The 27,253-nt window shown below is 46.4% G+C and overlaps 3 protein-coding genes across 9 annotated transcripts in view; 1 reads left to right on the forward strand and 2 right to left on the reverse strand.

Moving 5' to 3' along the window:
- Window positions 1–117: 117 nt before the first annotated feature.
- On the forward strand, window positions 118–4,702 carry sdf4 (stromal cell derived factor 4). Of its 3 annotated transcripts, none has more exons than XM_076167005.1 (7): window positions 118–265; window positions 868–1,204; window positions 2,094–2,230; window positions 2,376–2,489; window positions 2,589–2,747; window positions 2,951–3,126; window positions 3,267–4,702. In XM_076167005.1, the coding sequence occupies exons 2-7, from the start codon at window positions 894–896 to the stop codon at window positions 3,441–3,443; spliced, it is 1,074 nt and encodes a 357-aa protein (XP_076023120.1). In that variant the 5' UTR covers window positions 118–265; window positions 868–893; the 3' UTR covers window positions 3,444–4,702. The 3 variants fall into 3 exon arrangements, with proteins under 3 accessions (XP_076023120.1, XP_076023119.1, XP_076023121.1); XM_076167004.1 differs by having other exon boundaries at window positions 169–249; XM_076167006.1 differs by lacking the exon at window positions 118–265 and adding an exon at window positions 353–758.
- A 264-nt stretch (window positions 4,703–4,966) lies between these two features.
- hipk1a (homeodomain interacting protein kinase 1a) lies at window positions 4,967–12,718 on the reverse strand. 5 transcript variants are annotated; one of them, XM_076167100.1, is made up of 17 exons: window positions 12,340–12,718; window positions 11,232–11,983; window positions 10,761–11,134; window positions 10,537–10,660; window positions 10,332–10,451; window positions 10,135–10,221; window positions 9,844–10,025; window positions 9,596–9,746; window positions 9,292–9,496; window positions 9,080–9,198; window positions 8,655–8,792; window positions 7,799–7,950; window positions 7,547–7,699; window positions 7,198–7,368; window positions 6,895–7,094; window positions 6,685–6,815; window positions 4,967–6,570 (listed from the first exon to the last, which is right to left on the reverse strand). In XM_076167100.1, exons 2-17 carry the CDS (start codon window positions 11,967–11,969, stop codon window positions 6,145–6,147), a joined length of 3,471 nt encoding a protein of 1,156 aa, XP_076023215.1. In that variant the 5' UTR covers window positions 11,970–11,983; window positions 12,340–12,718; the 3' UTR covers window positions 4,967–6,144. The 5 variants fall into 5 exon arrangements, with proteins under 5 accessions (XP_076023215.1, XP_076023218.1, XP_076023217.1 ...); XM_076167105.1 differs by having other exon boundaries at window positions 6,384–6,570; window positions 6,690–6,815; XM_076167104.1 differs by having other exon boundaries at window positions 6,384–6,570; window positions 6,669–6,815.
- Window positions 12,719–13,838: 1,120 nt separating this feature from the next.
- The window catches only part of acap3a (ArfGAP with coiled-coil, ankyrin repeat and PH domains 3a), a 41,795-nt gene continuing 28,380 nt past the window's right edge, over window positions 13,839–27,253 (reverse strand). Inside the window, exons 7-25 of the mRNA XM_076167025.1 lie at window positions 26,832–26,876; window positions 26,600–26,695; window positions 25,998–26,072; window positions 25,396–25,407; window positions 22,179–22,291; window positions 21,759–21,810; window positions 21,412–21,512; window positions 21,204–21,315; window positions 20,908–21,116; window positions 20,207–20,276; window positions 19,968–20,062; window positions 19,652–19,869; window positions 19,427–19,516; window positions 19,114–19,206; window positions 18,790–19,016; window positions 18,530–18,639; window positions 18,248–18,358; window positions 18,072–18,133; window positions 13,839–14,945 (exon numbers count right to left, since the gene is read on the reverse strand). Coding sequence (XP_076023140.1) covers window positions 14,839–14,945; window positions 18,072–18,133; window positions 18,248–18,358; window positions 18,530–18,639; window positions 18,790–19,016; window positions 19,114–19,206; window positions 19,427–19,516; window positions 19,652–19,869; window positions 19,968–20,062; window positions 20,207–20,276; window positions 20,908–21,116; window positions 21,204–21,315; window positions 21,412–21,512; window positions 21,759–21,810; window positions 22,179–22,291; window positions 25,396–25,407; window positions 25,998–26,072; window positions 26,600–26,695; window positions 26,832–26,876 — 1,998 coding nt within the window. The 3' untranslated portion in view covers window positions 13,839–14,838. The remainder of the gene's footprint in view (window positions 14,946–18,071; window positions 18,134–18,247; window positions 18,359–18,529; window positions 18,640–18,789; window positions 19,017–19,113; window positions 19,207–19,426; window positions 19,517–19,651; window positions 19,870–19,967; window positions 20,063–20,206; window positions 20,277–20,907; window positions 21,117–21,203; window positions 21,316–21,411; window positions 21,513–21,758; window positions 21,811–22,178; window positions 22,292–25,395; window positions 25,408–25,997; window positions 26,073–26,599; window positions 26,696–26,831; window positions 26,877–27,253) is intronic.

The raw sequence follows: 27,253 nt of genomic DNA on the forward strand, positions 1-27,253 counted from the left end.
AATATTTCAACGTAGACTTCTGTGCTGTGCGGCAGAAATCCAGTACAGCATTTTACATTGAAAGTGTAAACCGGATGTGGGTTGTACTCTCGCGAGTTCAGTGCTTTTCGGAAGTGCAATCAGAGTCAGCTGTGTCGCTACAGTGCAAACCACTTCACTCCCTGAGAGAAGAAACCGAAACATCGTGGAACGAGAGTCTTAACATCTTCCCCGGAGACACCGCAGCTCAGCCTAACTAGGAAGTCCCGGGTAACAGCAGCCAGCTGTAAGTTATAATATACACAGCCGCCTTTCATTGTGTTACCTTGGTGATTCGGTGTCACTCCCGCAGTCGGGCAGGTTTGTCCTTCCCAGCGTTTTACGTCCTCATTCTAAGTTTACGTCTGTAATCCTCGCAGTTAGCTACGGTGTTGTTGTTAGCCTGCGCGCGCTAGTTAGCCACTTAGCATATAGCAAACTATTAAATAATTCGTAGCGCGAGCGTGACGAGGCTTAACTGACAGGCTAGCGCGTTAGCTCCCTTCCACGCTGCTGATTAATAATAATACTAATATGTATAACGGCGTCACAAGTGGCGAAATGTCAACTTGCGCAGTCGGCGTTCCAAACACACGTAATTTGAGTCAGGGGAAGATGTGACGTGTTGCTCCGGCGCTTCTATGAACCGGTGTTTGGCTCGACCTGGTCTTATTTAGCTTTTGTTGTTTACTTTCGCGGTCTACTCTACACTGTAATTGTCATTCAGAGTTGTTGAGCAGGTAGTGTAATAAAAATAAAGTCATTATCAATAAAACAAGTAGAAAAATAGCTGTTTGCCCCATAAACTGAAATTAATCTGACGTTATGTTCACTCCATCTCTTCCTTAGAACATCCGGGTAAGCAACCACCCATCATGGCAGCCTGGGGGAAAGAGTGTCGCAGAAGCCTCCTGGCCTTGACCATGCTTGTTTACCTCCTGCTCCAAACCGTGGATGTGCTGGCACGGCCGGCCAACGTGTCAGCCCTGAAGGAGAAGACCCCGGCAAGCAAGGACGAGAACGAGATCCAGCCCCCAGACCACCTGAACGGGCTCAAGATGGAGAGGGACGGCCACCTGAACAGGGACTTCCATCAGGAGGTTTTCCTGGGTAAAGAGATGGAGGAGTTTGATGAGGACTCAGAGCCCAGGAGGAACCGGAAGAAGCTGATTGACATCTTCACAAAGTAAGCCATGTTTGGTTTTATTTCTGTCTTTGTGTGTCAGCCTTCCTGGCAGTAGTTAATTATAGTAACCCAGCTGATCAGGTTGTTTGGAACTCATAAGAATGTCGATTGCTGTTCAAAGCCCCAGCAACATGAAACGGGTGTATTCAGAGTGAACTTGTGTTCTGAAAATGAGTCACTTGGCTTGTAAATGCATATTCTCTTAATTATGCTTATCACTGTATTATAAATATTTAATTTACGGAGCAAATGTTTGCAGGCCAGTGTGGCGTTATTCTAAGGTCCAATAATGATAAACTGTGTGATGAGGGGAAGAGCCAGTGCATGTCTAAGACTAATCCTCTCTACTGACAACACATTTCTTTTGCCTGGAAGAAAGTTACATGACAAATCCTCAAAGATTATTCCTTAAATTGACTTTATATGGTAATAGAACAGCCTTGTTATAAGAACTATAGCAATGCACCCTCCAGGACCTTTGTGTGCTTTCTCCTAAACCCTGTCCACACATCACACATATTCATACATGAAAATATGTGCCGGTTTAATGCTGCCTGCCACCTTTTGAGCCCCTTTAGCACATAGATTGCGTAATGTTGGGTTAACCTTCGGGCTCGGCTGGCGATCGACATTATTCACTCACGCAAATAAGCGCTGAGATAATGCCGTCTCGCCCCTTGTGCTTATTCAAACCTGCAACGGCCACAAGGAATGGGAGGAAAGGTTCCCCTTTGCAACCAGAAATGAAAACTGAGTGAACTGAATGAATAGAGTAGAAGAAAGATAAAGATCAAATTGCTGCTAGGTTCATTTGCTAGAATATTGACATTGAGTTAATGTTTATGACCTCGAGCTCAATCAGCTGCTCAAACGTTTGTTTCTCCCACAGAGTCGATTTCAACAAAGACAAGAGTGTGAGCGCCAAGGAGATGCAGCGCTGGATCATGGAGAAGACGGAGGAGCATTTTCAGGAGGCCGTGAAGGAGAACAAGAACAGTTTCCATGCTGTTGATCCAGATGGTGACGGTAAGGAAGCGAGGGAGGGATGGAGTGAGGGTCCAGGCTTCTGTCGTCTGTATTAAAATCTCAATGTCCTTCTCAGGAACAGTTTAGGTTGTTTGTTGTTTACATTGTGTCCTTAACAACCTTTCAACACGTCCAAACCCTACAGGTCATGTCACATGGGACGAGTACAAAGTCAAGTTTCTGGCCAGCAAAGGATTCAACGAGAAAGAGACGGCGGAGAAAATCAAGAAGAACGAAGAGCTGAAGCTGGACGAGGAGAGTAAGTAGAGAACAATACGAACGATACTGCCATCTCTTTAAAGCACGTACAGGAGATCACCGGTGCTTGTATACTCACGTAGAGTTTCCCTCACTGTAGTTCAGGAGGTTCTAGAGAGCCTGAAAGACCGCTGGTTTCAGGCCGACAACCCGCCAGCTGACCAGTTGCTGAACGAGCAGGAGTTCCTGTCGTTCCTCCACCCGGAGCACAGCAGAGGCATGCTGAAGTACATGGTGAAGGAGATCGTTCGCGACTTAGGTATATTTGTTTCTCCAGTACTTTAAATCTGAACTGTTGATGTACAATCCTGTGTATTTACATATGATGTACTCGTCACTCGTGTAAATCTGAGTTGTCTATCCCGGCTAAGCAAACAGACTGCAGACACGCATTTTGGTTTGTTAGTGTCTGGATCCTGATGTTGAAGGTGTGTGAATGATGTTCCTGCGCTTCACTCGCAGACCAGGACGGCGATAAGAAATTGTCCCTGTCGGAGTTCATCTCGTTACCCGTGGGCACGGTGGAGAACCAGCAGGCCCAGGACATCGACGATGACTGGGTCCGGGAGAGGAAGAAGGAATTTGAGCAAGTTATTGATTCAAACTCCGACGGCATCGTAACCATGGACGAACTGGAGGTAAATCTCTGTCACTGATTGATGTACAATCGAATAGTTCCAGTTTCCAAACAGTCCTTCCAATACAAACATGGAACTGAAACTTGATTTCCGCTGACAGTCCCTCTCTAACATCATTGTACGTGTCTTTGTCCACGCAGGAGTACATGGACCCGATGAACGAGCACAACGCCTTGAACGAGGCCAAGCAGATGATCGCCGTGGCCGACGAGAACCAGAATCACAACTTGGAGCTGGACGAGATCCTAAAGTACAGCGAGTACTTCACAGGCAGCAAGCTCATGGACTACGCCAGGAACGTGCACGAGGAGTTCTGAGGATAGGCGGCGAAACCCTCCAGCCTGCTCCTTCAGGGACTCCATAAGCCTGCGGGCGATAACAAGTTTGAGCGTGCAATCCCGTCATTTCACGCCTAACCTCATCAGCTTTTCTCACTGCTGATTCCCAATTAAAGCGCCCATCCTTCATCTCTGGACTGTTATCAAAGTCATCACGCTCTGCCCCCCCTCCCCTCGTGTGCCATCGGACTCACCTCGCATGCATACGGGAGTGTGTATATGAGGAACCTGAACCCATAGTAGATTTATTTTCTCTTTCCTGGTGCAGTAGTGACAGAGACTTTGCACAGCTAGGTCACGTGCTTGTTCTGCAGGATCTCTTTTTACCAGCCAGTCAGTTATTTTAGCTCACGTGTGTTTGTCCGTGTGCGTGTCTCTGTGTGTGTGTGTGTGTGTGTGTGTATGTATGTGTGTGCGTGTGTGTATACAGTGTAAATATTCACTTTAACACGCCCTAGTCGAATGAAATTGTAAAACTGTATAATTCTGCTGAAGGAGTAACCCTAACAGAGATATCGGTTATGAATGAAGTTTACTGCTGACACACTAATTATTAGTCACCATGGTCAAATTGCCAATTTTCCTTGTAAAGCTTTTATCCGTCCTTCTAGTAATAAACAGGGTATTGATTGTCTTTGGTAAAGATAAGAGAACAACAACTGTAAGAGTAAAAAGAAATAGTTGATCTATATTAATGGTGTATATACTCTTATTTACAAGTCAACTAAATGTCTATCAGACTAATATATGGAAACAGTTGCTTTTTGTATCTTCACTACAAACAATCTTCATTTCATGCTCTCAACATATTTATTTCATCGGAAGGATTCGGATGAGCAGGTGTGAACATAACGGATGCTTTCTTCTGCACATGGTGTTTCTCGTGTTACTTTAGTGCTTGGTTACATCATACACACCTTGTTTGTAATGCATGGACATCCAGTTGAATAAGATACATGTTTACTCTGCAGTCTACCGTTTAGTTTGGATCCTGCCACAGTTTTCGCTCTTTGAATTGTAAGATAAAAATATATGAGAACAGAATGTGACATAGCTTTATAAAATGTATTGCAGATATACAATAAATAATTCTTATTAATTTAAAACAAGCTGGATTTTCTTTGTGTTGTGTTTTTAAAAATGCGGCTTGTGCATGGTGTTTATTTTTTTAGATATTTTGTTTGTTTTTGCTCACGGTTTAAGTTCCTGCGTGTTGAAATAAAGTTGAGTGAAATGTTGATGTTCGTACGTCACGTGTGCTTTTGTCTTGTTTTGTTAATGCATATAAAACAATACATATGATCGGTGTAACGTGGGGGGGAGGGGCGCTCTAGAAGCTCATTCTCCTGCAGCAAGACGAAGAAATATTGCCTCATTCATGTAACTGAGGCGGTACTTATTCAGTATTTCATTAAAAGACACAACTGGACCCGAAGCTTGCCAGCAAAAAGATCCCACAGCATAATAACAGCCACAAAGTCAGCCACGACTGAATTGTTTTGGTAAGATTTTATTGCGTATATACGACTTAAGGTTCACTGTGTGTTCTATGTAAATGTAGCACTTCACAATACCGCAGGATTGTAAAAACATTTCACCAAACCAAATATTTGTTCATATACGGTTACATACTGAACATCAATTCATATCACCATGACTCACATTTGTCAGATTTGATCACTCACAATGTGAATTCAAACGCATTACCGTAAAATAATCGTATAATTGCAATCTAAATGGCTTTACTTTTTCTTTTTTACATGATAGTGAGGTACCGATCAGATTTTAGGTGCACGCTTCACTACACAGACGACGTCACTTCACAAGACAAGAGCGCTTACATTTCCACTATCATGGTAGTTTGTCGCACGTCGAAGTAAATACTGTATAACACTGCACTGTCCTACTCAGCAACACCGCACAAGAGTGTGTGTGTGTGTGGTGTTCTGCAAACCTTCTCTTGAATGCTACTCCATGTCAGACACATGCAACCTTAACAATAACCTTAGAAATGACAAATAAGAAAAACTTAATCTCCAATGAAATGTATTTTTAGTTGGACATACTAAACATATAAATATAAATAATGCTCTGAACTAAACAACAACAAAGTGAGAAACGTCTGAGGACACAGTGACACATCATCATACAGTACAGAGCTTACTTTCTAAATTTGTTTCTATAGTACAGTTAACATAACTACGACACATTCAGAACGGAAACAAACAACAGATTCACCTCATGTAAGCCTGTTGTGTTTTGTGCTAATATATTGAAATTGGGTTGCCTATGTAAGTAAGGCAATTGTGTGTAAATGTGTGAATGCGATTTTCAAACTATGAAGTCCATAAAACAGCTTTGTCATCACATCATATCTAAAACCTGGAATTACACAATTAAGACTCTTAACATGGTTAGCATGGGCCATAACTAAAGACACAGAATGAGATGAAATAGATGTTTAAAAAATAATAAAAATCTAAAAAAACATTCTATGATTAATCAGATTTTTTTCCAAATCATCAGGGAAACGTTTAAAAACAAGGAGTGGACAATAATGAGAAGTCAATGAGTTTAAAACAAATCCGATCACAGTCGCTTTTGATGAGCTTGTGCTCCGCTCTAGTCTCGGTCTCCATTTGGTCTTCATGCAGGGCTACAATGTGGACTCAGTCAGCCTTTACAGGTACGGGTACTGGTTCAGTTTTCTCTGGTAGGCGGTGCTGGAGCGGTGGAAAGGCTGCCCCCCCAGCGGATTCTGCTGCTGCTGCTGGGGATGGTGGATGTTGCCGTACTGTCCCAGAGCAGGACCCCCCAGAGCGAGGGTGCTGTTCTTTTGGAACAGCGCCAGCGAAGAGTAAGCCCCGGTGGCCCTGCCGTGGCGATGGGACGAGCCCCCTTGCATCTGGTCCACCGCTTGGGACACGGAGGCCAGGGCGGCAGACGCAGGGTAGGCGTACAGGTTAGGGGTCGAGCCGAAGAGAGTGTTCTCGTGAAGTCGGTAGGTGGAATGGGAGGAGACAGGAGGCGGGTATGTGGGCTGCCGCCTCAGGGAACTACTGCTTCCTGTTTGGTCGAGGGCTGACGTCATGATCGCCTGTGGTACCTGAAACAACAGAGATCATTAGCTCAATTAAAGGGAAACTGGGTTACTGTGAGTCTTGACATTAAAAGGTAAAGAACCCTCTAGCAGACATCAAATACATTTAAATGCTGTTACTTGACTCAGGTTAAGAGGCTGGGATCTGCTGGACGCAGCCCGTTGAAGGCGATCCGTGTTGGAATCCCCGGGCCAACTGAACTGCTGGGCCGACCCCTTCTTGGACTTTCCAGAGCCGCTTGTAGTTTGATCTGCCGTCACAAAACCACATTAAACACCGTGATGACTTTCAGACGCGGCCTGCTGAATGTGACGTGTGCAGCAGTGAACCTGGGGCAGCGGCGGCAGGGGCTTTGTGAGCGGCGTTCTCCCCCGGCTGGCTCTTCACCGAGGGCATTACGATGGCCAGAGACTTGGTGGGCTCTGAGCTGTTCTTGGGACTCAGGGGGCTGCAGGTGGACGAGTCAGAGTCGTGGGAGTCGTGCACCGTCACACAGCTGATCACATTGGCCCGCTGGCTTGTTCCAGAGCTGCAGGAGAGAACAGGGAGTAGGAATCAATGAGATAATTGGCCCCATCATCACATGACCAAATTTGTTTCAAAGGAGTGTCCCCAACAGGAAATGACCTCACCAGGCAGCAGGGAACTTCCTGTCATCTTCATCTTCTGAGTCGCTGTGGATGGTGATGATGCTGACGGCGGGACTCGGTGTGTCAGAGATGACGATCGGCTGGGACTGATCGCCGGCGAAGGTGGGGGAGTTGTGGACGACAGTGGCAGCCTGCTGCAGTGACGACACAGGCCTGCAGGGGAACAACACGCTCAGCTGCACATACATCCCAGCTGTGTAGGCGACATGTAGAGGAGCCTAGAGAGAAGAACTGACGCCTGTAGAGGTTCTTTTATCCTTTTTCCTGCTTTTTAAAATGAAAAGTACTGTAAATCACATTCACAGTGTGATGTGTGTGCATGACCTCTGACCTGGCTCTGCTCTCAGCATGTCGAGCCTTAGACCTCTTGCCCTGCTGGGACCTTGAGTGAGTCGCCCCTGAGTTGTGGTTTTGAGAGGCGAGGTGACGGCCCGGGCCAGAGTCCTGCTGGCTGAGGCTGTCGTACTGGTTGCCGTGACGACCCCTAAAAGGAAACAACTCTTTGAACTCGCTGTGTTTGTTGCGTACTGAACGTCCCGTTACCCCCGGTTGCTTCTCACACAGCACATTTGGCAGAACTCACCTCCAGCCAGAGGCTTGTTGGCTGTCAGAGATGGGGGCTCCCATGGGCGAGTCAGGGACTACGGCAGGCCCGGGGTTATGAATGGCCATGCCTGGCATCTGCTGCCATGTGGAAGGAATGAGGATCTGTTGGGTACCTGCAGGCCAACCCTGCTGTTTGCATGCATACACACATGGAAGAAAAGAAAAGAACCTGCTAAGAATACTGTAGATGTAGAAGTAGAAGTCATGATGTAACATTTTCTAACAGAGGCACATTGAGAGGAAAGGTGTGACCACATGCAGATTGTAGATACAGACTGAGGTTCCAAACTGCCTAAAGACACCCGGCATGCCTGCAGAGGAGGGAAATGCACCATATATGGAGCTGGAAGTACATCTATCTCAACTTTAGAACAAAGCACTTGCACAAGACTAGAAGATGACGCCTCAGGGCCACCATCTGACCCGGCCTTAACCCTGTGCAGAGAGAAGCACATATGAGGAGGAAACATGCGTCAGTGACCCCTGAAGTTGAAAATACGATGCGTCATGGCAGGTCAACCAAGCTTGTGTAAAAAGACTGAAAGAGGACAACACTTCATTCATGTTCTTAAGCCTCGGAGGCCAAGCACGCATGCCAGCAGGTCCTCAGCCCTGAAGGACAGAAAGAGTCCAGTTACAAATCAGCCAACCTGAAACCAAAAGGAATCTGTTAGTTTATTAGAAGTGAAAGGGAAGAAGTAAAGATTCCAGCGCTGGAACCTAAGAGATGTGTTATTATGTGATGAGCAAAGGGCAGAAACGTGCAAGTAAAAGAGAAAAACCGGGGGAAGAGGAAGGCAAGAGGAAGGCAGGTGTCATGACAGTGGCTTTACCAGCATGGAGGCGTTCTGATCCAGTAAGCCGCCAGGGGTTCCGCCCCCACACCCGAATGCCAGCGGGACGGAGCCTAAGGGCAGCGCTCCTGCCAAAGGGCCGTACAGGCTGGCTACCACCAAAGGGTTGAAGGAGGCCTGGGGAAGGGAAGTGAAGTGGAGGGGATGATGGAAGGAGTGGAACTAAAGGAGGGGGCGAGGAGACATTTGGAACAGATCTGCTCCGCGTTCTGCTGAATTCCAATGAAGAAGGGGGGGGGGGGCAGCTCAATATGCTCAATACGACAATACCTGCATGATGTCGGACTCGGTACGAACTCGGAAATGAACACATAACCAGAGTAGAGGGAAGATTTCCACAATCACAAACTTACGTAACCGAGCAAATGGACAGAGACGGTCGGAGGTCAAGCGACAGGTCCTACCTGGGCCAGCATGCTGGGCTGGATGTGGAGGGGCTGGGAGGACTGGTTCTGGGGGACTAAGGGTACTGAGTTGTCCATCCTCACTGGGTAACCTGAGGGCTTGTTGGATGTTTGAAGACCTAGAAGGGAAAGATGGAGGTAAACATGAAGTTGATAGGCCTGAGGCAGATTTCTACATTCTTAGAGCTTAGTGGGACCTAACGTCCTCTCACCTTGGATGGTCGGGGGGCAAACGATGAGTGTCTGCTGGAAGGGCTCGGTCTGGGCACAGAGCTGGGTGGGTCTGGTCTGCAGCGGGACGCTCTGCTGGGCCAGGCCGGGGATGTTTATGGTGGCCTGCTGGTAGAGGCCGGGCTGGTAGTTCAACAACGGGACATTGCTGCTCAAGGACAGAGACTGGCCCCCTGTGGAGGACATCTGGAAGACACATTTAGAAAAGCGGGACATCAGAACAATGCGTCGCGCCCCAAAACCCGGGAGTCAAACGGATCCCTGGCTTTTACACGGCGCCGGTACCTGGTTGTGTTGGTTGAGTTGGCTGCTGAAGGTGACGGTGAGGTTGGTCGCTGCGCTCGGCGTGTTGCTGCTGGCAAACAGATTCTTCCCGTTCTCAAACGCGCTGCATCTGCGTTTGCATATATCCATGTTTTGGAAGCAGGACTTGACGCTATCAAACAGGAAGACAGAGAGAAGGGAATCAGCGCGCTTATCGATACTTGGGCTTCACTCTTCATCATCTTTGACCTTGGCGTCGGGCTGCTTACTGTGAGCTGTGAGGAAAGTGCAGCAGGTGTGTCATGGTGACAAACGGGTGGTTCAGGGTCTTCATGGGCGTGATGCGCTTGTCGGCGTCCAACGTCAGCATTTTCTTCAGAAGGTCTATGAACTCCCGTCTGTCTGCCTTCTCGGCCAAGATGTCCGTCCCCTCCAGGTTTGTCATGTTCACCTGCAGCCAGATATGAGGGCGATAATAACCCATAAACATCTTATCATCATCAATCACTGCTAGAAGACAAAGACAGGAGCTGAGCTGAGACACACGACGACCTCCTGACCTGCATCATATCATCCAGACAGTTGAAGATGTATTTCCTTGCCTCCTTTGACTTGATCCCCATCTCGGCCTCGTGCTCTGCAGGAGTCTGTGGAAAGACAAACACAGCATGACGTTGCGGTCGTATGCTTACGGTAAAATGTGAGGGCAGACGTAGCTGCAGTGACTTTGTTGACTCGTCCCTGCAGAGCCACCTACTTTGAGTCTCCACAGGGGGTAGCTGGAGTCGGGGCCCCTGTTAAAGAAGCGGCTGGTCTTGGTCCCTGCACTCAGCAGGTACTCCGCCGGAAGCCCCTGGGTCTGAGAGATGTAACGAATCTGGCGAGGGGGGAAATGCAACGTTAGCTGAGATTTGACACCTTCCGCCATGACTCTCCTCTCCATCTCTCTCCATCTGACTGACCTGATCGTACTCTGAGGCCCCAGGATAGAGGGGCCAGCCCAGGAACAGCTCAGCGATGACACAACCTAAAGACCACATGTCGATGGCTTCACAGAAGGGAAGGCCCAGGATGATCTCTGGAGCTCTGCAGAAACATCACAGAGAACACGACCGACTCCATTAAACAAGACGTCCCTTCAGCCGATACTAGTAGAAAGCTGACACGTTACGTTCTTACGCCTCACCTGTAGTAACGCGACTGCAGATAGGTGGAGCAAACTGCTTTGGACACGTGACTGGCCGAGCCGAAATCGATGACTTTCACTCTGTACGGCTGCCTCAGAGGGTCCACCAGCATGATGTTCTCGGGCTTCAGGTCGGCGTGGATCAACCCCAGGCTCTTGAGCTTCATCAGGGCGGTGGCCACCTGCTGCAGGACGGGCCGGATGGACTTCAGCAGCAGGGGGCTGAACTTGCTGTGCTTGAGGAAGTCATACAGGTTCTGCTCCAGCATCTCAAACACAAGGCACGTGTGGTTCTTGTGCTGGAAACATTCGTAGGAGCGCACAAAGTTGAACTCGTCGGCGTTCTCTGTGCTCAGCCTGCTCAGGATGCTGACCTGAGGAAGAGGAGGGAGACAGATGTGTTCAGTGATCAAGGGTTACTGCTACCTGATCCCTTCCTAATCCCTTCTGTTGCCATCACGACATACTCACTTCAATTTGACCCTGTCGAGCGTAAGAGGGATGATTCTTCAAGATTTTAATTGCCACTATTTCATTTGTGCCGCGCTTCCAGCATTTTGCCACTTGACCAAAGGTGCCGCGTCCCAGGAACTCAAGCACCTCGTAACTATTGGACATGGAGCAGAGGATCTCGTGCTGCACCAGTTGGTAGTCGCCCTCGCTGTGGGAGCTGCTGCTCTTTGTGGTGGAGGTGGAATGTGCTATCGACTGCGCTGTGGTGGTGCCTCCTCCTCCTCCTCCTCCTCCCCCTCCTCCTCCTCCTCCACCGGTGCGGTTTGACACCACAGGAGCTGAGAGTTCTTCCAGAATCTGGACGCTGTCACTGCTGTCCACCTCCTCGCTCTTCCTCTTCAAGCTGCACTGTTTGTTGTAGATGTCGCAGGGCTGGGAGGAGGATTCCGCGTCCTTGATGCGGCGGCTGGAGGACGACGAGGAGGAAGAGGACGAGGGCGGTCTGCGAAGGCTACCTGTGCTGTCCGCCGCCCGCACCACCGTCTGCTCCCTTGACCCCGGGTTGTACACGGGGTTGAAGTTGGAGCCGGAGGTGGAGGGCACAGAACCCTGCGTGGGGCTATGCTGGTAATAACCATTATCTCCCGGCTGATTGTTCACATCCCAGGATGGATTCTCTACCTTGAGCCTCTTTGAGCGAGAGTAGGCACTGGAGGAGACAGAGGGGGAGGAGAACACCTGCAGCTGGGACGCCATGTCTGCAGACGAGACTGTGGACGGGACACATGTAACCAACCAAACCCAAACTAACCACAGTAGCTCACAGGCACTAGATTACTGACCAATAACAAGGTAATAAAACTTGGATGGGACGATTTCGTAATAACAAATATTTTCCCCCTTGTTCCTTTTTGCCCAGATGATGGACAGCCTTTCATAAACAGCTGTATATCAATCAATTTCATCAGAAGACACATAAATCTGTGTGTGACCCGTCTGACACAGGCCTGCCCGCTTCACACACCCCGATACTTCACGTTCGGGTTATAGTTTGACAGCTTTATAATCAGAGCACTGCAGTGGTGAAGACGCTTCCTGACGTCCATCACACACACAGATACAGTACCTATATGTGATGACTGAACAGTCCGTCGCTGATTGACATCAAGGCCTCGTCATGTTGTCTTCCAGCTCTGCGTGCTGCTGCAGCTGATCAGCCGGGGCTGCTGAGCCTGATCAGCTGCTGAGGCTGCACGGAGGACGGCTAGCTAACCAGGCAAGCTACAAGCAACCGACTTCGATCTGCAGTCACATCGCTTGTCAAGCTACTGAAGCGAAATGTGCATGTTGTCAGGAGAAAAGTCAGATATGGTCAAAATGCGCGTTGTCGCCTTAAACGGACCTCCATCGCCATGTTCACCTACAGTCCGCCGTACTTCCTACCCGACCTGCGGAGCGTAACTGACGTCTGCAAACTGCGGTCCATCCTGCCGTCTTTGGCAACTCCGTCGTCAAATCAGCCGCCCCTTCATTTACGCTGCACGCGCATTTTAGCCTTTAAGGTAAAGTCATTGAAACTGAACGTGGCAAAGTTAGCGCGAGGATACACAAGTGAATACATCCGTTTTTCAAAGTAAGATCAACGCAGGGTTTCAAGACAACTCTACATACACACCAGAACCTTTACTATAGCATTTTGGTAACTTTTATAGTTCCGCATTTTCCCCTGAGAGTGGCTTGGAGTGTACAATTTGATGAGTTAGATAATATGTCTATATATCTATGGCTACTAGCATTAACAAATGTGGTTGTGAACTCTGATTACACACTAACACTAAAGAAGAAATTAAATTAAACTCGAACCAATAGATACTAATGCCATTTGGCTGTTGTGTGACCTTTGCATCTTATTTTGAAAAACGAACGTAGTAAGTTGTATATCCTTGAGTTACATTTTGCCAAATTCCATTTCAATATATTTACCGTAAAGGCGAAAGTACGCGTGCACTCCAAATGTAGGGGCGGCTGATTTGACGAGAGTTTAATAATAAGTTAAGCTATTTTAGATTAGCATTAATACGTCTCTGAGAAGTTCACAAAAACAAAATGTGTTAATAAAATTTACTAACGAAAAATATGATGTGTTCATACTTTTCACTGGTCTGTCGAGCGTGAGGCTTGGAAACAAAATGTGACGCACGCAATGTGATGTATGCTACACATAGATCCTCTAGGTGGCGCCAGATATCAAGAGTAGGAACGTACACGTGCCTGGAACATGGAAATTTACCCGTTTGACAGTCAATAATATGCTGAATATGGAAACGTCTGATCAAGTTCAAGCACTATTCACTCGTGACTATTGTGTTCTAGCAGGGGATCAACAATATGAGGAAACAAAAATAAATAACCTTCGCAAATGAATAGATACAGGTTGACAGGGAGATTGTGTCTTTGTAACTGGCTTATTTCAATTCAAGAGGGCGGTGTTGCCTCATATGGTTGTCCTGCCTGTGAGTTGACACTTACAGTATTAAATGAAGACATAAATCATCCTTTTTCTTCATCCACCATTTATCAGTATCCTTGTTCTTTCAGATATATTAGCATTTTTGCTTCTACAGCATGGATACAGTAATGTAAGCATTGCATTTCATAGTGGTCGTGCAAAACATTACAAAGACTACACCAGCATAGTCAATGCAAAACACACACATTCCATAATAAAAGATCCATCCAGATGAAAAACACTCTGAATTCAAGATGTGGGCTTTGATGCTGAGTAATTAATAATGTCACTTTTCATACAAACAGTTTAGAATGAGCTGAGTTCAAGTTCAAGAGTATGACATATAATGAGAGAGGTGCATGCATTACACTTACAGATGGGCAAAAATACATTTTCGCTTACATAAACTATTGATGACATTCCTTCAATTAGCAGATGGTAATTCATGTCAAAATAAAGGAAAAAACAACAACCGCTAAGTGCTTGGAAATTAAATCAGAAGAAAATAAACAATGTACAAAACAATGCTATGTTTACATATTTATATATAACGTAAATAAAAGAAAAAGAAGAAGAAAACAAAGGAGGACAAGTCCAGCAGATCCTCACAAAATAACACAATATCACAAATGTATCAAAATAAATGGATGAATTGAAATCAGCACAAGATTATTTGACTTATATAGGCAGCTATGATGAACAAGAGTGTCTCCGAGGCTTTCGAACAACAGCATTTTCCAAAGTAGTGTTGTAATTGTGTTCTTTCCATTAAATCTTGAATAGATTTAAACTTACAGGATAGATTGTGGTGTGATGATAGAATGTATGCATCATTTCTGTGTAAATACACCAGGAGTTGAGGAGTTGAAAATAGTGCAGAAATCTGTTTTTTTCTATACAATTAAGAGACTTTAAGAGACTGTTTTGTGACTTTAAGAGACTGTTTTGTGACACGGCCAGATAGGAAATCTTCATAAAGTCGGGTAATGGGTTGGGCCTTCAGCACACGCTCGTAGATGATCCATGATTCCGATCAGATGCAACTCTTGTGACTCCATATGGAAAGTGGCTGTTGCGCTTTTCAAGTATGATTGTGTTCCTCTCCAACTGGCCGGACTATCTGAAGGAGTGCCGGAAGTGCACGCTCCTCCGCTTCAGCTTCTCTGGGTTGTGTGAGGCCATGTGGGAAAACTCTCTGAAGATGTCGAGGTATGTGGCGTCACCTGATGGGAAAAGAGTGAAATAATAGGAAATGATGAAGATGATAGACATGGGAATTTTCTGGAAAAGACTGACTGTCACCGCATTTGAAACCACTAACAATCAGCACGTTGATTTTGAAAAGGGGAAACTAGAGGAGCTTTTGAACGCCTCGTGAATGACAAAGCCAGACAGGCTGAGGCACCGCAAAGCTTCCCTCTTTCTACTCTGCAAATTCTGATCTTTTACTTTCGCCGTAGCCATGGTAACCGTTGGATCTGCGGACATAACAAAAGCAGTTGAACTCTTTTGTGTCTCACGAGAGCGCCCGGGCCTGACTAATTAAAATGGGGAATAAACATTCCAGTCTTGCACTGAGTGAGAGACAGAGTGAGAGACAGAGTGAGAGAGAGAGAGAGAGCGACAATAAGACCACTAGTAAAGACTACAAGGCATGGAGTAGTCGATGTTTTACTTATAAACCAATCTTCTATGGTGTTACCATTGCAACCATGCATATTAGAACTTTTAAAAATGTGTTATATCATGCGGTGAACATCACTAACATGTGATCATAACGTGTGCCAGTAATGTAAGAAGTGAAAAGTTAGTATCATGGTGTCAGACTTAGAAATGAAGCAAAGAAGCAAAGGGAGAAGTTAGTTATTCACACATTAGATTTATTTGATTTTTTTGTGTATTTTTAGAAGTCACTGGGAGGAGCTACCAAACGTTGGTAACATGAAGTGTTAATATGCGACAGGTATATTCTGAGACATACGTTCTCTTACAATATTCAAGGAAATTGTACAGATAACAGTCAGAAACAGAACAAATACAGAAAAGTTCAGAGATGCATATTAGAAGCAAGCAGTTGTGTTAAAAGAGATTTAGTATATATTTACACAACAGTCAACTTGTTGGTCTATACGCACCGATATAGACATTGTACAACACGGTATTCATAATCACTGTTTGGCCAGTGATCAGAGCCATCGTCAAGTAGAATCTAAGCGTGACAATTTGGGCGCCACGTATTTAGAAGGGCAAATGTTGGATTGCTATATTTTATATTTCAAAGTGCTTTGAATGTTAAAAAAAAGGAGATTTGCTCCTCTTGTATGTCGTAACCATCGTGAACGTTTCCTGTCTGCGGCCTTTGGCTTGAACCGCAACCCTAACAGTCAAGCAATATCTTTGGGAGACGGTAATTCTATATTGTCATTTAGGCAAATTTTGGCTCAGAAAACATACAAGGCTATTCACATGTACCAAGGAATGTGTCCAATATAATCTGTGAGCTACCAGAGGGTCTAATAACTGAGCCAACCACAGTCAGAGTGAGACTATAAGCTGATGTTGACATTATATCACACAGTGGCAGTCTGAATCCTTTCCCATAGTGGCCCGGCTGCCGTGTTCTTCGTCATCAAGCTATCTATCCAGCCAGTGGACATCAGCTGAAAAGTGGTGTTCAGTCTATTTGCATCGATTTCAGACAAAGAAATGCATTTTTTCCATGCACTGCTCTCATGATTTAGCAGTATATAATATAGTCATCAACAGTATTCAACAATACTAAATGCAAAATATTCACATACACCGAGTACAGAAGTAAACAAAAGCAACAGAGCTTAGGGAAGACCTGAGCCCAGACAGCCAGCCATGCACTATTTGACTGATGAACAAATACTGAAAGAACAAATATACTGCCTGCCTAGTTGTGATACATCAGATTACCATAAACAAATGTTGTCAACAATCATTTGAACATACAAATACAGTATATACAATAATGTATGTGAGTTAAGTCGTTGTGTTTTATCAAAATGTCCGCCTTTCCTTGCCGATTGTTCCGCTGATTGATTTCAAATGGTCTTAGATTATGAGTTATTGGAGTATTATTGTCTTCTTTCTCATGTGTGTATATAATACTGGTGCAATGTGTGTGTGAGCAAAAAAAAAAAAAAACCCTCACAAAATATATCCATCTTAAAAAAAATACCATCTGCACTGATAAACGTAATACAAAAAATATTTGAGGGTCTTTGTAGTGAACTAATCACTGCACTATTGCTCTGGGCATCATCATCATCATAAATAACAACCAAACTAAACATATTCCATTAAATGATTTTTACACCGACACAACAGTAACAACCAAAAATTCAAATCACCGTTGGTAACAAAAGTGCATAATTCCACCCCCGCCCCGCCCCCGAGTCGATCAACTTCTAGGATCAATACAGTGACGACGTTGATCATTTCCTCTCTATCAGTCACCTCTTCGCCTCACAGTTTCCTCTAGTGACTGTCACAACTGAGCTCGGTCACATGTGCACAGACAGCAGACCCTCCACAGGCCTTCACTGTATCTCTAACAGCCAAATCAACAGGCTGTGGGACGCTGTAAGGAGTCAATTTGGCGTAATACCACCGTCTGATCCAACTGTTATTACAGTCACACGGTCAAATTCAACCCCCGGGACACTAAATATAGAAATCTGAATCCAGTGTGTTGTGGCAGGTCTTTGGTTCAGAGCACTCTATACAACAAAGCGACATCCACTGACCGCTCCAAATAAAAAGGGCAAAGTTAGTCCCGAATACACCGCTGATGACTTATTAAGTAATAGAGATTTGATTGCTTTTAATGCTGAATATTATATAAAGTTGACATCACAGAATAACCCTGTAAAGGACCAACGACTCCAATTCTTCCCTGGCAGTGAGTTCTCACGTGTGCTACGCTGGGACAGATCGGCACCTCGCTTAATACTGTACCACAAAGTCAGCTGGGTTCAAATCTGACATCATTAAAGGAATTCAGCGCGTGTGTGATCCTGAGCGGAAGAGCTGACGGCGGACAAACGCTGTTGACTAGCTGCTGCCGATTAAAAAACATTGAATAGATGAAGAGAAGTTAACCTGGTAATGAGAACCCTTGGTGAGGGGGACCCCCCCTTAAACGGGTCTTTGGCAGTCAGTCTTTCGTCTAATGGCACCCCCTGTAAACTGATCCTATAACGCCATCAGACCGGATTATAGAGGCCGACTCTTCCTCTAGCACTCAGCTATGGTGAGACAGATAAACTCCTGTATGCATTTCTTATACTGCTGCTCAGTGGGGCTGCTGGTTGGGTATTGACCTGGCTGGCCGAAGGGTCCCTCCGACTCTCGCATCTCCTCGTTCATCCTGGCCAGACGTAACCTGACACAGAAGAAGAAAAAGGGAACACGGAGACAAAGAGAGTGAGGGGAATGAAAGTTGAAAGGAATAAACCTGACAAAGGAGGGAGAGTGTGTGTTTGTAAATTGGACATACAGCGTGACGATATCTGCGTTGGCTTGCTGGACAGCTATACTCAAAGGATCCTGGCCGTCCTCGTCTTCATCATTCTGCGTCGCTCCCCTTTTGAGGAATAAACACACCTGCCTGGAAATACAGAGACAAACAGGGAGCGATCACATTCTACACTTAGAGTTCCATCGGTTTCTAATTTTCAAATATATACGTTCGCTGTTCGCTGGGAAGCAAAACTCAAATCCTCCTGCACTTATGGAGGGAACATGGGTTTGGTGTTGTTGCTCATGTTGCATGACTCACCCTGTGTGTCCCAGATAGGTGGCGTGATGCAGCGGGCCTCGTCCTCTGGAGTCTCTTTGGTTGACATCAGCGGCGTTCTGGAGCAGGAACTCGCAGGCTATCAGTGAACCCTGGAGTCAAGTCAGAACACCAGTTAGTGTTGTCTCGGAAACGCAAGCGTGGATATAGCGGCTGCCGATGCACGACATGTATGTTACATGTCCAACCCAAAAATCAATGTTTCCCATTCACACGCAGGTTCTTTTGCTAACATGGCTCACCCCGCTCACAGCCTGTATGAGGGGCGTCTTCCCTTCGTCCTCGTCGTTCACCAGGTTGACGTCGGCGCCGTGGGCCAGTGCCTCGGCCATCACAGGCAGGTTGCGGGCCTTGGAGGCTTTGTACAGCAGCGCCCCGGGATGAAGTTCCCTCACGTCCTCTGGGTCGGACGTCTCCGGTTCCGCCTCCAGCTCGGCCTCGGCGCTCGAGTCGTCCGACACCTCGCATTCTAACAGGACGAAGAGTTAGCATCGTGGAAAACTTCACAATAAGGGGCATGCGGGACTGTTTGGTACATTCTTTTACACGTGGGTCTCTGGACTCACCCTCCTCTGTGACGCTGTCCACCACTGATCCAAACACCAGGATGTCTGTGCTGCCGTCTGTGCTGCCTCCCAACCCGCTGTCACTGCTCAGGCCTGCCGGACCGGGAGACGCCAGAACATGGACACGTTAGATATTGCAGTCTGGCCAGTCGCTATTGCTTTAAGGAGTATTTGTATGTAAACACAAGCGGAGTGTGTTGGTCTAACTTTATTATAGACACACACGTCTTATCTAAGGCCATGAAAAGAGTAAGTATGAGAGAATAAAGAGCTGTTTTATGAGCTGTGGGTGTCAGAATAGTGAGTCACTCACTTCGTGGTCCAGATCCTGTATCAAAGTAGGAGAAGAGAGAGTCCAGCTCATCGGGGCAAAACAGAGAATCTCGCCGAAACTTAGCAGCTGCTGTGAGACACAAACATGAATGCATCATGAGCGCGGAGGAGGAGAAAACCTGTTAGAGCTTCATTATTGCCCATCTGAAGAGGAGCAAACTGAGCCATGCAGTCATTATCAGAAGGTCCAGGTGGAGATGGGTACCTGCAGAGAGGGTGGCGGACGAGACGCTCCCAGGCTCTTGTCTGTATCTTCGCCGCGTCTTGGGCACGGTGGTGGCGCTGTTGTGCCGGCGACACTTCTTCACACTCCACCGCCGCTCCGACTTCCTCTCTCCGTTGATGAGGATCTCAGTGGGGCCCAGTTTCTTCAGGAATTTCTTCTCCACGTATTTGGCCTTAATCCAAGCCTCCTTTTCCTGCCTGAAGATAACACAGAAAGATAGAGCACACGCTGTAAAAAAGTGTTTGATTTCATTACAGCCGGAGAACCTTTATACATCGGTGCTAGGAATTCCTACCTTGAACTAGATGGTAATGGTTTCTTCAGACCCTGTTCTTGGTACGAGCCCTCGTAGATGTGGTTAATGACGCTGTTTCCAAGCTCACACATTAGCTGCAAAGCAATGAAGACAAGAGAAGTGAAGCATTTGCCACTAATTGTCCCAAAAGAGTGTTAACATTTGCTTTATGGCTCAACAACAACAACAACTGCTGCATTCTCTGCCTCCACTTGGCAGCACGTTGAGACGTATCGTACCTTTAGTAATTCTGGTTCCCATGAGTCCAGCGTGAGCGAGCGCACCTTGGAACAGTGAACTCCAAGACTCCTGCAAGAGAATATGTGTAAGAAAAAAAATGCTGTCCTGTGTGCCAACAGATGGAAACGGAAGGAAAACACGAAACCGTTTCAAATGAGTCATACGGCAGAGATTTGTATGCTGACACGGTATAAATAGCTGTCGGGGGCTAAAAATCACAAGAGTGTTTGCCAAGAGAAGCTGATCCTTATGTCATGCAAATCATTAAGTTCCACGGGTGAAGCTGACTTGTATCCAGGCAACGGTGACACATTAGAGGGGAGAAAAAAAAAAAGATGCGCTTCATCCTCCATTCTAACGAGGGAGAGGATCTCACTGCAGGAAGTGGAGCCAGGAGGGGACATGAATATTCAACAGGTGGGCTGCACAGGGAGGGGTTGAGATTACATAAGCAGGGATAATTGCATCTCCCGAGGGAAACTTTCCCACTGGGAGATTGCAAACCGGCCGCAGTGATGCAACAGCGTGATGCAACAGAAGAGCGCATTGATCTGGACGAAGAGGGGATTCATCTATCTGCAGCGTGGCATTACATCACCGCTATGTTCACCAGTTTGAATAGTGAATTAAACTCTAATTCAAACGCAAGGTTAATCCCGTTAGCGCTCGGTGCTGCGACGCGGTCCTCGTTGAAATCTACCTGTGAATGCCCGAGCACTCGATGCACAGCAGGATGCCCAGGTTGATGGAGGCCCAGCGAGGTTCGCCCTGGCCGCAGTCGCAGCACTGCTCGTTCCCGGGGAGACACTGGATCCTCTGCAGGATGGTCTCCCCGCGGACGCTGCGCTCCCGCGGCTCGCTGGCCGAATCGATGCTGCTGGTGGATGGCGAGGCTGTTCTGTCCAAATGCTACGACAAAGAGAAAAGTGCAAAATTTACACGCAACATAAATAACAGCTCAAGATGAATTTATTGACAAAGTGTTTCTGACCCCACCTCTATGTAGTAGGTGTCTGGACTTTCTCTGTAGGCTGAGGCAATGCTGGCTTGGACTGCCTGAATCCATGCTTGTCTCAGTTTCTCAGACTCGGCCTGAAGCATGCAGCTCCTGAGAGATTCACAAGCAAAAAAAAAGTCCAAAAGGTTAGTAAAGCGATGATTGTGTTACTATGGCAGCAAGACAAAAGCAGGACGGGTGCCGTACTTGCTGGGGGAGACGACCTCGAAACAGAATCTCCTCTCGATGTCTTCGCAGGGCTTCACAGAGCACAGACGGAGGTCTTCCACCACAACTGTCAAGGAATCCTGGGAACAAACAGAAGCAGAAAATATACAAGCGGTCCATTATGGAAGATGCCGGATGAAAACAACACAACCGTGACTGTGAACCTTGACACAGAGAGCCTGATGATGGAAGGTCACCACAACTTTAAAAGCGTCAACATTCTCCCATCGCTCGCATCCGACCTGCCCCATTAAAGTTGCACTTAACCTCTTCCAAACCCATTTCACCCCCGGGACAGATGATAGCTGGGAGATTTATGGACTTGCCTTGAGCTTCTTCTGGTACACCAGCTGGCTGTTCTGTATGGAGAACCACCGTCTGTGGAGTGAAGGAGATGCAGAGATGAATAAAACATGCATTTTAGATGGATATCCTTCCAATGTGAGAGGGTGAACGCACAAAGGTGAACTAATGTCACCGTGGGCACAAGTGATCCTGGGCGGGTAAAAGGCATTATGGAGTGAAACGTGCTCTCTTCCTCGCAGGAACCAGAGCACCTGAGGAGAATTCATTATAATCGCCTAACATCACAGTCACGCTAACCCGTCACGAGGGAAAGGGAACGGGCTGCGTGAAGCCAAGCATGGAATCAACGGGGCGATAACGCTTCAGAGTGCACTTACGCTGCATTATCGCAAAAACACCACTTCTACAGCATCCTGCTTCTAATTTCCTGCTTAGTTTACCTGTTCCAGGTCTTGAAGGCGTTGCTGGCCCTCTTGAACAGGTAGCCCTCCATCACCACACCGTTCGGCGCGTCCACGTTGAACTCTGCCTTGGAGTCATCGTAGGCGAAGTCCTGTAAGAAGAAGAGAGAGAGGAGATGCGACGCGTGAGCTGAATGCAGAGACATGGCCGACAGAATGACCGGCTGTTTGTTGTGCAGGGTGTTGCTCTGACCCTTTCGCTGCGGCGTGTACATTTTTGCGGTGGAGCCCTGATTGTTCCATGCACAGTGTGGACCTACGGCGGCAGTAACGGTCGATGCACGCTTTACAGCAGATACCGTCCATAAGCCCACCAAATCGTCACAAATTGTGCGCTCATGTAGAACGAGTCACATGTTAGTCCATGTCTGCATATGAGTTGCATGCCAGCATTCTGTGTGTGCACGTGTGCGCGTGTGTGTGCGTGTGCGTGTGCGTGTGTGTGCGGCATTTCTTAACAGATACAGCTGTGACGCAAATGATTACATAAAACAAAGTGTGACTCATGAAATCACCCTCTAACCTTTTCCCCACTTGTGACATCGCTAAGCAACAGAAAGAGGCATTTTGGGCTGGAGGCACAGAGTTTTGCCGAGGCACAGGACTCACCACTGTTTTTGATGAAGAACAGTTGAATAAACTAATGTAATATACAGCAGGCACAGAAAATCAACTTATCCCAAATTAAATTGCAGCATTGCATGCATGCGGCCCTGAGAAAACACCAGACTCCAACTTCCCACAAGACTGGAACCTCATATGACACGAATGAGTAATAGGACAGAACCCAGAAATACATTAAAACGTCCGCGGCAGTGAAACACACTCATCTTCACTGACTTACAGAATTCAGATGCAACAGTTCCCAGCACTCCATTAAGGACACATTGCAGATCCAAATAAACAAATAATAGAACGACTTCTTTTATGAATGATGATGCTGAGTGAAGCAGTACTGTAAGCTACTTGTCTTACTATGTCTAAATGATGATAAAGATGAAGAACATGCACTAAAAACAGACACAACAGCAACAAACAGCCAACAAATTGCACATCCACCCACCAAAGTGCTCTCCCACCACCAGCAGATCTTCATCTTCAAACGTTTTGTGTATTCCAACAGCATTGAAAAGTAGAAAGTGGAAAGATTTAAAGAAAATAGAGCTCTCAGAGTAAAGGCATCGCTTCCCCTCGTCCCGTCGGAGGACTGCGGCTCTCACGGCACCATTCCAACGCTGACCTCCTCTACCGCCACCTGCCCGCTGCCCTGTGAGGCTCGGAGATTAGGGACTCATTACCATACAGCTGCCAGTGTGTCCCTGACAGGCTGCTGCGGGGAGAATGGACCACAGCGCTGTACTGTAGCCGCTCTTGAAAGGGCAACAGAGACCGCTTTAACACTTCACACTCGCAGGGGCTGAACTGAACCTAAACACACCTCCTTTGCTGAAGACGACAGGGAGATTCAGCGCCCTGTTGACCCAGATGGAATCTAACTGGCAGGCAGCCCAGCTCGCCGAACAAACACCACCAGGGAAAGGTTTGATTTGCTGACTACACTGACATTCACTCCTACTGCAACCTCCAACCAGGGCGAGGAAATCTATAACCAGTTGATGCAGCTTATTGAGTGTTCAGTTGCATTATAGCATCACAGGGTGTTCATAGTAAACAAGTAATGTAGACAGGGCGATAGGCTACTCTTCAATCTCTCAAACTCACAACAAAGACCCTTCTATATTTAATGAATCGTCGTCAAACAGATGGAAAAGCAGAACACGGATACATTATTGAAGGAGCAGGCGAAAAGGAACAAATAAGTACATTTTGGGAGCAGCAGGCAGCAAGAACACAGGAACTGATTAGACGGATGCTTTATCGGTCAGCCTAAGCCACGGGACTCTCCACTGCCAAGTAGCAGCGATTACACCGTCTGCTCTCGGCTCATTCTCTAGTGTTCCTATTACTAAAGTGTAACATCATGTATCATCCCAACTCATCTAATCCTCAATCCTCCCACCTGTTCTACTTTGCTGAAGTCACCAAAGGCTACAACAACTCACAAGTCTTTCCTGAATAATGTACCACGACACTAAATGGTGCACAAAATGGATCCAGATGCTGAAATATTACAAATCTACCCGAGCAAAACCACGCAGAAACCAGAGCTGTAATGATGCACAACTTCATCAAATAATTAGATTTAGACCCTGAGTTAATATAATGTAATATAGAAGAGTGGCACCATTCTACATGTGTACATTGACTGCATACAGTCCATCATAAAAGGTACAGCGGTCCTGACTTATTCAACTTTTGTTTGAGTTTTCTTTCCGCCACATTGTGTTTCACCGTGTACGCATTTACATTATGTAGATTTATTTAATAATGTACCATATTCTTTATGTTTTCTAGGTCTACCGCTTTGAATTTGTCCTTTGAAAATGCGTCATGCAAACAAACAATTCATTATCATTATTTTATTACAGCATCTGAACATTTGTGTAGTGTAGTTCGACGTTGATGTTGTAAACGTACAACTATAGGAGTAGGTGGAGCCTTAGACAGGGTTTCTCCATTAAATCTGCAGTTAAAAATGAATGACTCTGCCATTTAGCTACTTTCACTGCACTGCACTGTCTGCTCGCTCTGCCGGCTGTAGTGAGAGTCGATGGTGGGAGCAGCAGCAACTCCCTCTCTGCTCCTCTGATTTTAGCGTGTAGTGTGTAACCACTGCCCCCTTTGCCCTGTGTCAATTTACACAAGGCCCACTGCACATGCTCGATGCCATGATGTCGGAGGAAACAAGGAAAACAGGTCTTTGAGGAAAGACAGATGGAATGAATAACAAAAGGATAAAAGGGAATGAGGAATTACCAAATAAAAAGGAGATAAAATGGACTAAAATTAAAAAGTGGTCATCTTCTGTCACGGAATCTTTGAAAAGCTTTATAATGTTGATGCCCTTCACAGTAGGGATCATGTCAGTCTGCATACAGGAACATTTAAACCAAGTTCATCGTTTCTAATTGTCGTATAAATCATTCAGGATGCGTTTGCCTAAAGGCCTTGGAGTCGTAACTACAGCTTGAGACAACTTCAAAGAGCTTCGCTAATGAGCCGCTTCCTCTTTCCGCACAGACGAGCTCCGGGGAGAAATGAAAGTTTAAAAAGCGTAAAGCAGAGGAGTACTCACCTGCATGAGGGTCTGGAACACACGGCAGCAGGTGAAGTCAAGGAAGGGGGGAGGGAGGGTGCGAGTGTAGAATAAGGAGAAGAGAGAACACAGAATTAGACCTGAATGACACTCTAAGACAATACAATCATCCTTCAGCTGGAGTGCACCTCTGAATGTCCTGTGTGTCCTCAACAACATTTCCATGCCTGTTGCAAATTTGAATGTGTGTGTGTGTGTGTGTGTGTTTGCAGGGAGGGACAGTCTAAATTACCAACCACTCTGTCCCTCAGTGAGAGATGAACCATAGTGTCTGACAGCTCTGACACCAAAACAACTTCAATCAATGCCTGCGCTCAGTGAGGGAAGATTAATAAAACACTTCCCGGCTGCACACGTCTGATCATCCAGTCACAGAGGGCCAGGTGGCAGACAGGAACTTGGAAGGTGTGATGTGAGCACATTCACACCCTGTCAGCTTCTGAGTATAGAACAGTATCAACCTGCTGAGAGGCTTAATGGCCAAAGCCTCTGTGTGAGTGTGTGTGTGTGTGGCTTTAACCCTCCTGACACTGGTGCTGCTGTTGTTTAGACTTAGTGAATCCTTCAAAATAGGAGCTCACCCTCTGCTGAATGGTTGCGTGTTTGTGCTCCATGTCCCTCTTCTCCATGGCTGAATCGATTACCAGCTGATCCAGCTGAAAGTCAGAAGATCCAAAACAAAACCGAGAGAAACAAGATTAGTGCTGCTAAGAGAGGGACATTCAATGGAATTCATTTTGATGTTAAATGAATCTCACAGGCAACACTGCTAGAGCTCGATGAAGATTTCTGGAGTATAAAGGAGTGTTGAAGAAGGCCACAGTCAGATTCAAACCCTGGCCCTTCTTGCTCAGAGGCAACAGAGCTAAACACAGACCCTGAGGCTCAGCAGGATGTCAGAGGAAGTTTGACATCTTTCCTGACCTTGTCCCATCCATGTCAGGGGATAAAATGTTCCTTCCTCATCTAATGGATCCCTTTTCTTTTTTTTTTTTAAATACAGTGCATGCTCCAAAAAAGGGCTGCTAGATCCATAAATACACAGTAGAAGAAGAAACAACGCAGCCGACCCACATCAATATTTCAAATGAGGCCAACTCCAATTTCCAGACAAGACACAGAGTCTGGGGAACTGAGCGTGTGTGAGCGGAATAGTGATGAAGATGCCATTGTTTTGGCTCACCTCAGCAGCCAGTTTCTTCATGTAAGGGTCGATCTCATCTAGCAGGTTGTAACCTTGTTGGAACAGTGAGTACTGAGCGTGCATGAAGGACAGCATCTGTGCAGGGAGGGAAGCAGATGGACGGCTGTAATCAGACTGCTGTAGGTGAGCATGCAGAATATGAAAGCACAATGTATGAAAGCGTGTTCTTCAGTGGTAGAAATAGGTTTGCAAGAAAGTGAACAGTGCTTACAGCATCTAGGATCTCAAATTTCTTCTTTGCCTGGAGGACATTGATCTGCAAGAAGTAGAAATGGAAATGTGATTCAAAAATGAATGTGGACAACAGGAAAACTCTTAAAAATGGACTAAAACATGGAATTTTCTTTCGCTGATCCGTCCGTCTGATAGCATCCACACGAACCTGACCATGTACTCACACGCTATGCATTAAGATAACTCCATCTAGTGGTCAACCCTTTCCTTTTCTAATTATATTTCCATCAAAAGCAGTAAACCAAGGTGTATCCCCTTTCAGGCCGCAGGGTGAATAGTGGGCGACCTTTCACACAGCCGTCGATTCAAAATGGAAAACACACATTTCCTTCTGCGGTGATCTTTGCTGCTGCACTTGTAGGAAAGCATTTTCCCTCTGGCGTTTTATGAATGAAAGCG

This window comes from Genypterus blacodes, unplaced genomic scaffold (assembly GCF_046128005.1).
Source record: "Genypterus blacodes isolate CSIRO-AG114 ecotype Tasmania unplaced genomic scaffold, CSIRO-AGI_Gbla_v1 ptg000156l_1, whole genome shotgun sequence".
NCBI lineage: Eukaryota > Metazoa > Chordata > Actinopteri > Ophidiiformes > Ophidiidae > Genypterus > Genypterus blacodes.

Coding starts and splice junctions, on each gene's coding strand:
- hipk1a (XM_076167100.1), bottom strand. CDS start 11,969: ATGGCGTCCCAGCTGCAGGTGTTCTCCTCCCCCTCTGTCTCCTCCAGT. Junction 10,222..10,331: donor ACCCCCTGTGGAGACTCAAA/GTAGGTGGCTCT, acceptor GTCTTTCCACAG/ACTCCTGCAGAGCACGAGGC. Junction 9,747..9,843: donor CACTTTCCTCACAGCTCACA/GTAAGCAGCCCG, acceptor CCTGTTTGATAG/CGTCAAGTCCTGCTTCCAAA.
- sdf4 (XM_076167005.1), top strand. CDS start 894: ATGGCAGCCTGGGGGAAAGAGTGTCGCAGAAGCCTCCTGGCCTTGACC. Junction 2,748..2,950: donor GGAGATCGTTCGCGACTTAG/GTATATTTGTTT, acceptor CTTCACTCGCAG/ACCAGGACGGCGATAAGAAA. Junction 3,127..3,266: donor TAACCATGGACGAACTGGAG/GTAAATCTCTGT, acceptor TTGTCCACGCAG/GAGTACATGGACCCGATGAA.